This window comes from Choloepus didactylus, chromosome 1 (genome assembly GCF_015220235.1).
Source record: "Choloepus didactylus isolate mChoDid1 chromosome 1, mChoDid1.pri, whole genome shotgun sequence".
In the NCBI taxonomy this organism is placed as follows: domain Eukaryota; kingdom Metazoa; phylum Chordata; class Mammalia; order Pilosa; family Megalonychidae; genus Choloepus; species Choloepus didactylus.
The window spans coordinates 149,443,989-149,457,250 of record NC_051307.1 but is presented as its reverse complement, the minus strand read 5'-3'; the positions used below and the strand labels follow the sequence as shown (position 1 = coordinate 149,457,250).

The window sequence follows — 13,262 nt, the reverse complement described above, 5'->3', positions numbered from 1 at the left end:
TTATTCTACTGATCTATTTTTATTTATTTTCTTAAATGCTCTTTGGGTATGTTTTACTGTTGCAGTTTATCTTTAATTCATTGCATGAACACTTCTAAAGTATCCATTATATGCCAGTCATTGCAGTAGGCAACATTTATAAAAAAGAGATGCCTGGCTGAAAAACTTACAGATAATTGGGGAAGACAGAAATACACATGAACTACAATATAAGAAAGTTATTAATAGAACTATATGAAATACTTCAGTATAATGCCTTTGTAAAACCATGCCTTAAAGTCTGACTTTATGGATTAAAGATTTTAGAAGTACCATTAATGCTAAGTGCTGAATTAAGAACCTCTCCCTATATTTTCACTTAGAGTACCTCATATATTTCTCTGTTATCTGTATTAAAACTTAATATTTGTTTGCATTGAAGTACACCTGGTACACTGACGTATTTCTTTAGCCTTTCATTTCATTCACTCATGAAAATATTTATCAGTAAATCAATGAACAAATACAAAGAACTAAACACAACATATTTCTCTAGGAGTTCTCAATAGGGGAAATAAGGGAAAAATGGATTGAAATAGAGGATACATTTCATTTAAATTTCACAATAACCTTAGAAGTTAATTATTATCCCAAATTTACACATGAAGAAAATGGTATTTAGAGAAACAAGCAACCCAGAACGTGTAAACTAGCAATAAGTTGTGATTCAAAATGCTATATCTCCACACTAATCTACATTCAAGTTTTTATAATAATTATGCCAATGCTTTCATTAACCCTCATACTACTCTGAGATCATTTCTAAATATAAAGAGACTTGTCTATGGTCCAAACCTATGCATATAGCATTATGCCATTAACCACCTACATGATTTTAATTTGTATATCCCTATTGCATAATAACTACACATAGAAAGCATATAGCAAATTTATTTTGCATGATGTAATGAACTGCTTTCCTTTCCAGCACATTTTAACAGGCTATAAAACAAAATAATTTAAGAATCAAGTGAGTTATTTCTGCATGCACACACAAAAAAGATTAGAATATTTGATATACATCTTTTTCTACCTTTATAACTGAAAGTTTACATAAAAGGAAACAAAACATTAAAAAGCATTAACTCTGCCTTAGGAGGAGAACATACTTTCTGCAAAAAAGATCAGGGTAAATGTTTAAACATTTTCATGATGCAGCTTCATTCAGAAACATTCTGGCATTCTTTCTAGATAGGAAACTTTCAGTTTGTTTTTTAACAGACTGGCCAAAAAGACTTTTTGCAAGTAAAATAGAGGTCTATTCAGAAGCTCCTAAATGCACACAAGTGACTCTTTATCTTCCTTTCAGACAGTGATAAGAATAGAAACTACTTAATTCTAGAGCTTGATTTTATTACAGTAAAATTATCTGCATGGGTCCAGCAGTTATGAAAACCACATTCCTGGGAGTTTCATTTTTGCCTATATCACTTCTTATCTGGCCTGCTGTGGGCACTCAATAGACCTATGCTGAATGAATGAACAACTAACCTAATGACAAAATCACTCTCCAGAATCCAATTGCTCATATACATGATATTCTTCCAAGTTACTAGAGCAAATTTTTTGGAAGAAAGATGTTACTATGGGATATTCTAAAACTGAAAACTGCTTTGGCTGATGACAGATCAAAGATCGATAAAAATGTTTTATAGATAAACAAATATTTCCAATTGCTTGTTCACTCTCAAAGTATAAATTATAAAATGTAGCTATGACTATAAGGCATACCATGCCTGGCTTACAGTTGGTACGTACATGACATATAAGCAAAATCACACAGTGGTCAAGAATACAGTGGTCTGGTGCTGGATTACGTAAAAAATGGAGTAGATACCTACTCCAACACTTAAAAATTATGTACCCTTATGGAAATTATGTAATCTTTATGTAACTCCATTTTCTTTTTTGTAAAACTGAGTCAATGGTACTACCAACCTCAGAGGTTAAGTGGTGTTTAAATGGATTACACTATGTAAAGTACTTAGAGCAGTCCCTGACTATATAATCATATATTATTATTTTTAAATTATTAAATCTGAAAAATGAGCACAGATAAAATTCATACACAAAAATTCTAAAGCATTGAAACCATTTTTTTCTCAATGCTTTGACGAAGTTAGCAGACTAAAATAAAACAAGAGCACCCAACCACAGCAAGCAATTAAGTATTATGAACAACATCCCTTTTACTGTGTTCGATTACTAACTGGCTTTGTTTTCAAAAACAGTTCAGAAATACAAAAGTTTAGCAATTTTCTGAATCATCCTATTTTAAGTTTTTAAATCGATTATGTGCCATACGATCAAAACTATAAAATAATTTGCCTTTTTTCCTACAAATCACTGTATTTCATGATAATGTACTTTTATTACTACATTTCACACACAGTCATTCCACTTACATCCACTGCAGACAAGTCTATTACATCCAATAAACAAGAAGTGCAGCCATTGTCCTGTGTCCATGCATTAGGTACATAGTTTCCAAAATAATTCATTAGAATCTAGTAAATGAAAGAAAACTATATTAAAAGTGGAAGTCCCTCCCATTAATGTGCTTTCATTCTACAATCAACTGGCTTCAAAGCAAGTTTTCTGCAATAGGTACATTCCTTTAAAAATTCTACTAATTTTTACCACCTAGAGGTGCACGGTATGTAAACAACATTCTCTGAAGAATAAGAATCATAAAACAGAGAAAACTGTGTCTAGAAATGTCAAAAAAAAAAGTGTTAAAATGAGTAAAGCTTATTTTATTTTATTATATAAGGAATAATGTAGGAAGAGACAATTATAGAAATACAGAAGCCAAGCAATGAAACACAATTTTAAATGAGCTAATGAGACTTAACAGCAAAAACAATGCAAATAAGGGCAGTCATGTGAATAATAATTTAGTAGTAAGATAATGTGTTTACATGCCCGGTGGGGCAATGGCAGGATGACCTCACATTACATCATCACACAAAACAAACATTGAGCAAACATTTTCACTAAAAGGCCCTCAACTCTTCTGGGAGACTACCTTTCTATAAACCAGACATCTGGGCAGTGATACAGAGCCACAGATTTTGGGAAAAGATAGCTTCCAGATTAAAACAGACCTAGAACAAGCTCCTAATTGCAGTCACCCCACAAATCCTAAGAAAAAGTATACTACTCTCCCACTGCCACCTGTATTCAGGTTTCTCAGAGGAACTCCTTTGTGATATATCGCCTTCTCTTGGGCATCTACTAGCATTCATTTTATCTGTGAAGTCTATGCCCTTGTGTGTGTGTGTGTGTGTGTGTGTGTGTGTGTGTGTATGTGTGGGGTGATGAGGAAGATGGGATGGAAGGAGGGAGATATATACACTAAGATTTGTTCTGAGCACACTAAGAATATCCCTAGATTTTGAATATATTAGGGAAAATTCTGACTGACTTAAATAAAATTACTATACATTATACAGTAATTTTAATATCTAAGTAATGGTGTGAGCATTTGTGGTTTTTTATTTTTTATTCTTTTGTAAACTATAATTATCCCACCTCAAGATAGTGAAACAGTAGTAAGCTATTTGGCTCTGATTTCATATTACTGTTAAAAAAAAAAAACACCTGAAACTATTCTTATGCTTATATAATCATTAATTTTTCATTAGAAAAGAGAGATGAACTGAAAAGGAAAAAATGTGTGTGCATTAAATTTGGCAGTTAAAAATGTACAGAAGTGCCAACTGGGCTTCTCTAGCTTCCGAAGGCCCTGAAAGAGAACTTAACTGAAAGAATAGATGAGGCAATGTGTCTAGTATCACTTTACTAGATTCCTTCCACATATTTGGGAGTCTGCTCAGATATTTCCATTGTGCTAAAACTTTGAACCAAAAGCTATTGAAACAATTACACTATTAATCAAAATGAGAAAATTTTTGTGTAACACAGATATTGTGGTGCAGTGACATTTAAACTGTACAGCACAATCAGAAGACATAGATGAGTAACTCATTCACATTTCTTTTGGACTACATGATAATTCAGGAAATGAATTACAAGCCAAGGAAGTATGCAGTCATGGCATTCATTAATGATATTTCAAGAGTCTAAGGTTTTCCACCCTTAAAAGAGTGAATGTGGTCATTTTAATGTGCTTCTATTAAAAAAAAAACAGAAATAAAGATTTTGTTATTAATCATCAAAGTAAAGATTACAAGTACAAACATTAATTTAATCCCTCATATTCTATAAAATATAAAGGTTTTGAAGTAAAGAGAGCAGATTCATGTGAAAGTGGATCCCTTATTAAGCATTATTTCCAAAAGGGATAAAAATATGTAGTGCAAAATGCAGTTTATTATATATTAATCTTTGTTTAAAATATCCCGGAAGAAAGAATTTTGTTTCAAGGAAGAAAAAAATCCCAGTACATGGCCCTTTCTAAAATGCCATCTACATATAAAAACTTGCACTTTTTCCATTTCATAACTCTCATAAAAATTAAACATTTATTTCATGATTTATTGATCATTTTACCAGGATCCCTATGTAAATATCAAAATGATCAATATTTTTAAAAGGGTTGTAAAATAAAAGGCATTACTTTTAGTTTTCAATATTAAAACTGGATTTTGTAACATGTACATTCTGACTTTTACTTCAATTCAATTTTCGTAGCTAATTTAAAATATTCTAAAAACATTACTTTTAACTGAAAACGTCCCTCTTTTGTATTCCTCACCACACAGACTGAGGTAAAACACTCCAGTCTACCATCAACATCTGTTTTCTTCATAAAAACTGCAGACATTTATGCTGGCAGCTTTAGAAGTACAGAAACACTATTTATGTAGTTAGGCTGTTCATCTGGGCAGTCCCCGGTTACTAAGTGGTAGTATTTTCTGGTCCTTCTTTCACAATATCAAAATGTTTCCAACAATGATGTCATTTTCATTGGTTCAGAAACTTTTCAAAGCAAATCCTTTTTCCTTTCTTTTTTTAAATTATACAATTACTGAAGGTTACACTGATCCAAGCACAGATTTTATGCACAAAATTAAGATCCCCATTTTTATTGCAAATCAAATTATTTTCAGAAATGATTAGTGTTTGCATGTGCAGATTGGGTGATTTGATCATCCGCTTTTTAACTTCCGTTTGTATTAAAAAAAACCTACCAATTTCATAATGATTACCTAAAGATATATATTATTTGATCTTTAAAAGAAATGATTGGACATTAAAATAAACTTCTTATGATTTGTACTAATAATAAATGAGCTTCAAGAGTTGAAAGTAAAGCTTCAAACAAGAAATTATAGTTTCAATCAATCGATATATATTAGATGGTATATAGACAAGTATGAAAACAGCTATATAGAAAATGGAAACATATTTCAACTAAAGTGTCATTTCAGAACACAAAATTTTTTATACATCATTATGAAAAAAATGAAAAAAATAAAGGCTCATAGATATATAATGAAAGGACATAAAAACTGAGAGCATCTACAAATCAAAACAAAAATGGGCTAGTGACAGGATTATAAGTGATTTTTTTAATTAGAATTATAAAAATGCTCTTTCTAACAGCATAAGATTTAAAGAAAGTGAATAATTAAGAAATAAATTCATTTTTATACATTCTGGTACACAAACATACTGTGAAACAATTTATCATTTACAGATTATGTGCATATTTTTAAATGAAACATCAGTTAAATTTTATCATTTAGCTCAATATAATGGCTTAAAACCATTGACATTATAATAATTCTTTACTAAAAATAAAAGTTAACCAGTTCAATAGCATTAACAGTCATATGAAAAATCCTTTTCACCTTTCATGAAGTTTAAAAAAAAATTACCTAAACAGGATATTGCTTTCTTTCTCCATTTGCCTGGACACAGGGGAAAATGCGGTATATTCAGATGCCCCTAACACTTTATCATAATTTGATAAAGTATTAACATTAGTTGTTATTATTTATTTATATAATGTTTTCTCAAGTGTTTATTATAACATCATTTTTATAATTAAAAACTGACTTCATTTTTTGTTACCAAATAGAATCATGGGAAGATGGACTTAATAGGATCAGCATCATTATACAGATTTAAATGTCAGAAACCATTTTATACCCTAAACTGAAAATGTTTCCTAAAAGACTTAAACTTTCTTAGTTCTCATGGTTCTTTCTAAATGATTAAGGATCTGTGCTCCTCTTCTCACGATAAGTTCATTCACTCCTATTTTATTCTCTAGTCAGAATCATCCTGGGATTTGAAGGGAATTGCCGATCACTTTGAAATCACTAATCATGCCTAACCCACAAAAGTTAAGTTCTCAGGACCAAGCACATTCTTTAAAGATATTTAAACTTGATTAAAATATTATATTACCAAAGAGGAATGATTCAGGGTTTAGTTATGGGAGACATTTGGTTGTATAAGTCCTTGCCTAACTAGTGGCAAGGTTATCATGAGCTAAAACAGAAACTACACATAAACACACACACACACACACACACAGACACACAGTGAAGCACTTAGTAGACAAAATATGACCAGTTGTCAAATTTGTCTAGGGACAGTTACAGTGACCTACAGCAATTTTATGATGTTTTTCACCCTGCCAGAAAAAAATCTGCCTTACCACTCCCAAGAATAATCCTAGGTCATTGGATTGTTTACAGACTCTCAATTCAATTAAGATTTATTAAAAGCCTAATACATGCCACACATGTGCAGGGTCCAGGGAAGACAAAAGTGACAGTACGATTTCTGTAATTTCTAGGGTAAGGGCCTAATAAGTAAGACAGACAGGCAAGCATGCAAATACCACCTCTGTCCAGCATGTGGTATATACTATGATGGAAGAAGTTCCAGTTATTAGAAACTCATGCAAAACACCTGAGGAGTAAGGCCCAAGCTGACAGTTGAAAGAACAGGACTTAAGAGGTTGGGAAAAGTGGGCAGGTTTCCTGAATAAGCGAAAAGCATGCACAGACAGAGAAGCATGAGACTTTTACAAAATGGAAAGTACTTCAATATGGTAGGAGGTGAGGGAGAGATTAAGGAAGAGAGTAAGTGTAAGGGTGAGGAGTGTGAGTGTGAATGTGAATGTGTGCAGGGTCAGGAGTGGGGAAGTGGATGAGGTGGTAGGTTAGTGGCCACCAAAGCAGGAAGAAAGCAGAGAAAAGCCTTGTAAGACAAGTTAAGAATGTGGAGCTTCATCCCCAAGTCCATGAAAAGGCATTTTACAGTTAGTATTGAATAGAAAACTCTACTTCCAGATGGCTCATGGGAAACTGGTGGGAGATTGCTTGTTGCCTGAAGTAAGGAAATTGCTATGGGCACAGAGAAAATTAGATAAAACCACTATACACGAGAATTAGAAATGATGACATTTGAATTGAGAGTGAAAAGAGTTTAGGACCCAAACAAAACTTGGATTCTGGTTAACCAACTAGAAAGAAGAGGAAGCAGAGTTGAAGGTCATGAACACTGGGTCTATATGACCCACAAATAAAGATAACAATTGAGTATCGACACCTGGAGCTCAGGAAAGAGGTAGGAGCTAAAGCAAGGATTTCAAAGTCATCAGTATCAGGGAGGATTTGCAGACATGGGAATAGAGCAAACGACCCAAGAATGTGTGTAGAAGAGAAAGGGAAGACAGGCTGAGACAGCCATGAACACTTACTCAAACAGTAGAGGAAGAGGATAGTCCCATCTCTCCTACCCCTCTGCGCAACATAAACAGTGTAAAAATTTTTAATGTATTTTAAAAATGAAGGAGAATGAGAGAGAATGAAGAACAAATGCCAAAAAATCAGTAAACAAACCAGCAGAGGAGCATCGTGGAAGAAAAGGGAAAGAGTATTTCAAGTAGCACCAAATGTGATCAACATTTTTATGTTATTACAGAGTGAAGCAAGAATAGTGCTCAAGAGTGTCCACTGCTCAACAGGGATGTTACCACAGACCTTGACAGGAGCCATTCCTGGTGGTACAAAGGGGAGTAGTAGTGGCAGAGAGATGTTCAGACTTTAAAGAAGTTGGCTATGAAGGGAAGGGGAGGAGAGGGAAGCCAGCTGGAAAGAAATGTGGATTGAGGGGTATTTTTTTTTTTTTTTCCTTTGGTCTGGTTTTTGTCTTGTTTATAGGATGGGATATACTTAAGGCTCTTGAAATGTTGATGAGAAGGAGAGAGTAGAGCTGGGAAGATATGAAGAAGACTGCTTTGTAAGAGGACTGGAATGGGGTGAAAATCAAAGTGGAAATATCAACAAGAGAAAAAGGTGACTCTACCTCTTTCTTTTTGATGGAGAAGAAACTGCCAACGAGTGCTTTCCCTTAAATTCCCCTCCATGTATATAGCTTCTTTTGGGAATTCAGACTGGAACAGCAGACTACACCTCCAATCCTCTCTAACCACCATGCAATTGTACCTGTTAATCTCTTTTCTGTGTACTAATGAGTAGACCAAGCCAACTTAGAAAATGGTGACTCTGGCAAAAATGGTCCTTTCATTGCCTGAACAATTCATATTTGAAGATGATATCCTTTATTAGGGAAATGTAGCTCTCTCTCAAGTTAGCTATTATTATTAAACAAAACACTAAAATAAAATGTGTTACAGATGGAAAAAAAGTTATCACTCTGTTAAGAAAAAACCATGTTTGATTAATTTGAATGAAACTAAAGACAGTGTATAAAAGATGAATTTGGTAAATTTCTGGCACAAAAATAAAGCCTCTTAAAGAAATTAAGAAAAATAAAAGATATTCCATATACTGATCCATAGTATATCTCCAAGAAATAGGTAGCCAGGGAAAAGTCCGTGACTAACCTTGGTGGGTCCATTTCCATTAATTGCCACTGGTAATGTTTCATAAAATACATTCTTAGCTCTGGCTTTACCATTTTCAAATTTCAAAACAACTTCATCTGGGTTAAAAAAAAAAAAGAACACAGATTTTAGGCATTTAAAGAGAGTATGCGTATATTTGTTGTTATAAAATCTCATATATATGATACCCCATGTGCTATAACATTTTTAGAAACTTTGCCAACTCTAAGTCAGCAAATACTCAAAATGAGGGCTGACACTTGCAAAGATACAGATTTTGAGAACCTCACTTTATCCTAACACCAGCAAACTGACTGAGGTGCTAAGCAATGGGGCTCACTGGTAAAAAGAAAGGATCTTTGCAATCCTACCTTTGCCTCTTAATAATAACGTGATCCTAGACAAGTTAAATTCTAGTCTCAATTTATTCACCTGTAAAATGAGCTCCATTCCTACCTTGTGCAGATAATAACAATATGTGTATGGTGACTAGAACTCTACCAAGCACAAGCAAGTTTCTACAATTGCCCACAAATGATAGCATTTCCAGTTCTTGAAAATCAGGCCCAGTGCAATATTCCAAGAATATACAGGTCAGAGGGGAACAATTTTGTGTTTTCAGGTTTTCTTCCTCTGATTTTCTGAGCACTCCAAACCAAATGCTTTCCATTCTAAGGATCTTTTACTGTATGAAATGACTTAATGAATTGCAGTGAGCTGCAGTGTATTTTTTATTTTAATGTGTTAATGCATTCAGGTATTTTAATTTTTAATGTACTGGTTAATTAATTTCAATATATTTTATCAGGATATATGGATATCCAGGAAAACACATAAATATACATGCACTTATACAGATTAATCAGCTTCCGCAATCTACCATCCTAGCTGTCACCAGTTACATTTCAGTTAGGTTACAAGAATCTATTCTAACTTTCCTGGGCAATTCAAAACACAAAGAGCTTACACAGAAAAATATGTGATATTGAGGTATAATTAATTCATAAATATATCTTCAGTCCCCAGATGGTAAGCTACTAAATTCTAAATCACCTAAGACTAAAGGCTTGTCTTTTTAACACTGGACTTAAGAAATTATTTTAACTGAATATATTGAATGACATCAAGGTTAGCACAAGTTCAATATCTTTAAATGTAATATCTATATTGTAAATATTAATCACAGTCCCAAAAAGGATATAAAAAGGAAAGACAACAGAAAGCACAGGTATTCATTTATATATATGAGCAATCCATTATTTAGGAAGCATACCTACAGCTCCATTTAAGGTCTGAAATATTCTGCATCTGTGATCCAGGGTGATGTTAATAGCTTCCTAAAAGTAAGAATAGATATAATATTGAAAATGACAATGAAAACAACAAATACTATCATATTAATATAGTTTGTTCTTTGGGGGAATTTAAAAATCAAAACCCTATTTGTAAATGATCCTAGCAGAAAGGAAGGAAGAATATAATTTTATAATTGACTGAACTGAAAGATAATGGGTGTAGATAATGGGTATAACCAACCATGCTGTTCTCCAAATATTTCCACTTCTTATCTTGTAGCCAGTTCTGACCAGTGAGCTGTTAGCAGAAGTGAAATGTATCACTTCCAATCTGGAGCATCTAACTTGTCCTTAGCACATAAACCAGCAAGGATTAAGATGGCTGCTTCATCCGCCAAGGTCCCCGAGTGACTACAAAAGAGGAAACCCTCTGCTGCCCTGAAATGGACATGTAGCAGGAGAAATAAATTGCTGTTGTGGTTGAGATGTTGAGATTGAGGGTTATCACTGTAGCATAGCCTATCTATCCGGACTGATACACTAGGTTTGTGATTAATCAACCTTATTGTATAGTTTATTCAGCTTTACAAACCTCCTGATTCTCAATGCACAAGTTTTTCAGCTAGACTGCCCTGCCATAATAATAACCTCAAAATTGTCTTTGCATGCTAACCAGATAAAATCTTATGTTTAAGACTCAGAATACTTCCACAACTGAATCATATTTTAAAAAGGCAAACACCACGAGTGGGCTAACACTCATGCCAAGAGTAGGTTTCTCCTCTCAGATAAGAGACCGAGTCCTCTGACTTGCTTTGTGAGGAACACAAGAGGGAAAATGAAACATGGCAATGAAGAAAAGTCTTAAATGTCTAATGAAAATATTTAGATGACAGAAGTGTTTTGCTAAGCCAGAAAGAGCAAACACTTTACAATAGGCTTATTTTTTTTTAAAGCATCTTAGGTTTTTTAATGGCAATATCTGCAAATACACAATTCAGTAACTTTTAGAACTGTATCCACCATATATATTGTAAATTTATGGAATATCAACTTATATTAGGCAACCATACAAATCATATTGTTGAATTAGAGAGCCTTGGTTTTACTTCTCCAAAGTTCCACTTCACAAATCAGTCCCAGGAGCGTTCCCTCTAGGGCCTATTGCAGACTGCTTATTGTCCCTAACATTCCACCCTTAATAAAAGGACTCAGATTTTTAGTTGGCCAAATTGGTGCTTGAAATAAAGGACAAAAGGTTCTTTGCAAATTATATGAGGCCACATAAATAAGTACTAGTCAAAGATCAGTATGAGAAAATATTGTATAAGACTTCTAGAAAGGCTACTCAAAGAAAGTTGACTCAGCTGAGATGGCCTCTTATTTACTATTTTGTCTTTCTGCTGCCTGAAATATGGATGCAATGCTTGGCAAGGAGGTTTCATTGAAAGTGAGAAAAGGAAAGAGGCTGTCTCTCTTGATAATATAAAGCCACCATAACAGCCTGTACTCCCTACCTCTGGACTGTGTGTGTGTGTGTGTGTGTGTGTGTGTGTGTGTGTGTGTGTGATAGAGGAAACAAAATAAATGAAGAAGTAAATTAAATATCTATCTTACTTTCACTGCTGCTACTTTAAGTTGCACTTTTGTAACAGCTGCAGTGTTCTTATTAAAAAAGGGAATAAGGCTCTGTCTACACCATTGCCTCATGGATCCTCAGGCCCTAACTGCTTTGGGACTTCTTTATTACCTCTAACTCCCCAGGCTCCATATTCTCAGAAATTCTAAGCCTCAAATTGGCTATAACATCAGATAGGACATTCTTAAAGTTTTGGGTCTTAGTAAGTGGTTAAGTATTTGTTAGAGAATTTGACAGAAATCATTCTCTAGAGTCTTCAGGACTTTATTATTGTCTTTTTAAATGCCCAAATGCATCAAAATCTGTGATGATGACTTTGTTATTGTGAGGAAGCCTTGGAAGTGAGTATGTAGAGGAATCAAGGGTGTAATGTTGGTGTGAGGGCTGCCATTTCTTTCATGTCAAGCCATTTCAGTATGTGTTTCAATGTAACTATAGAGAAGTAGCACTGCCTTACATCTTGACTCTCCCCTCTCTGCCTAATCCATCCACACTTGGCAAGGTTGCTGGTTCAGCCACCAAATAAAAGACAAAGTGACACATTAAGCTAATACTGATACCCAGCCATGTGACAGAAAACAATTTCACCTATTTACTATTCATTTGTTTCACTGGCTCACACTATTTAAAATATGTTTTCAACAAGAACATTTTAAAATTCATTTTTCCAGTTGCCACACCATCAGTAAAATCTTTCAACCACTTCTGAACTTTTGACCACCCCATATTAGCAAAATATAAGAAACAAAATACCTAATACAATAAAACAAAAAGGAAATGCAGGCCATTACATACTCTCTTCAGTGGATCAATATAAATTTTAGTGTAAAAGAGCTGATCATCATCATTATCCTGGAGATTCCACTGTTGAACTATACGGTTGATATATGGAGCATAACCAATAAATCCTGCAACACAGAAGACATGGTAGAAACAGAGACTTTAATATTCAAAGATGAAAACTTATGTGAACACTAATTCCACTGACTGCACAGTCATGAAGCCACAAAGCTTAATCTTTATGCTGGAATTTCACAGCTCTCTATGAGAGAAATGAATTATGCAGTACTCTTGGTTTTACATACAAGGTACAATAGAGTAAGTTTTGCAACCAACTGCAAGACAGAAAACAAAGACTCCTTTCTGAATAAACACATTCCCAAAATTAATTGAAACAAGAGGGGAACTAGTGTTTTCCAAGGTTCCTAAGGGAAAAAGAGTTACTAGGAAAGAAACAGAGCGAGACAGAAGAATGTTCTCTCTGACCTTCTAAAATACTCTTCTTGGATCTTGGATCTTGGCTGAAAAAGAAAATCTCTACTACAGTGGTTTTACTGTCAGTGCCAGGGATGCTAACACAATCAAAGGAATGTTGGATTTGTCACTGACTGCATACATCCCAAAGAAATTGTATATCTAGGACATTTCGGGGATTTTTTCCTTTATTTGAATTGGT

At 33.9% G+C, this 13,262-nt stretch overlaps 1 protein-coding gene across 3 annotated transcripts in view; it reads right to left on the bottom strand.

Annotated features, from left to right (window-relative positions):
• Positions 1–13,262, bottom strand: part of PLOD2 (procollagen-lysine,2-oxoglutarate 5-dioxygenase 2) — a 117,429-nt gene that overhangs the window by 27,561 nt on the left and 76,606 nt on the right. For all 3 annotated transcript variants that reach the window (XM_037843164.1, XM_037843172.1, XM_037843173.1), the window contains 4 exons: positions 12,602–12,714; positions 10,146–10,209; positions 8,873–8,970; positions 2,445–2,546 (listed from right to left, as the gene is read on the bottom strand). In XM_037843164.1, coding sequence (XP_037699092.1) covers positions 2,445–2,546; positions 8,873–8,970; positions 10,146–10,209; positions 12,602–12,714 — 377 coding nt within the window. The remainder of the gene's footprint in view (positions 1–2,444; positions 2,547–8,872; positions 8,971–10,145; positions 10,210–12,601; positions 12,715–13,262) is intronic.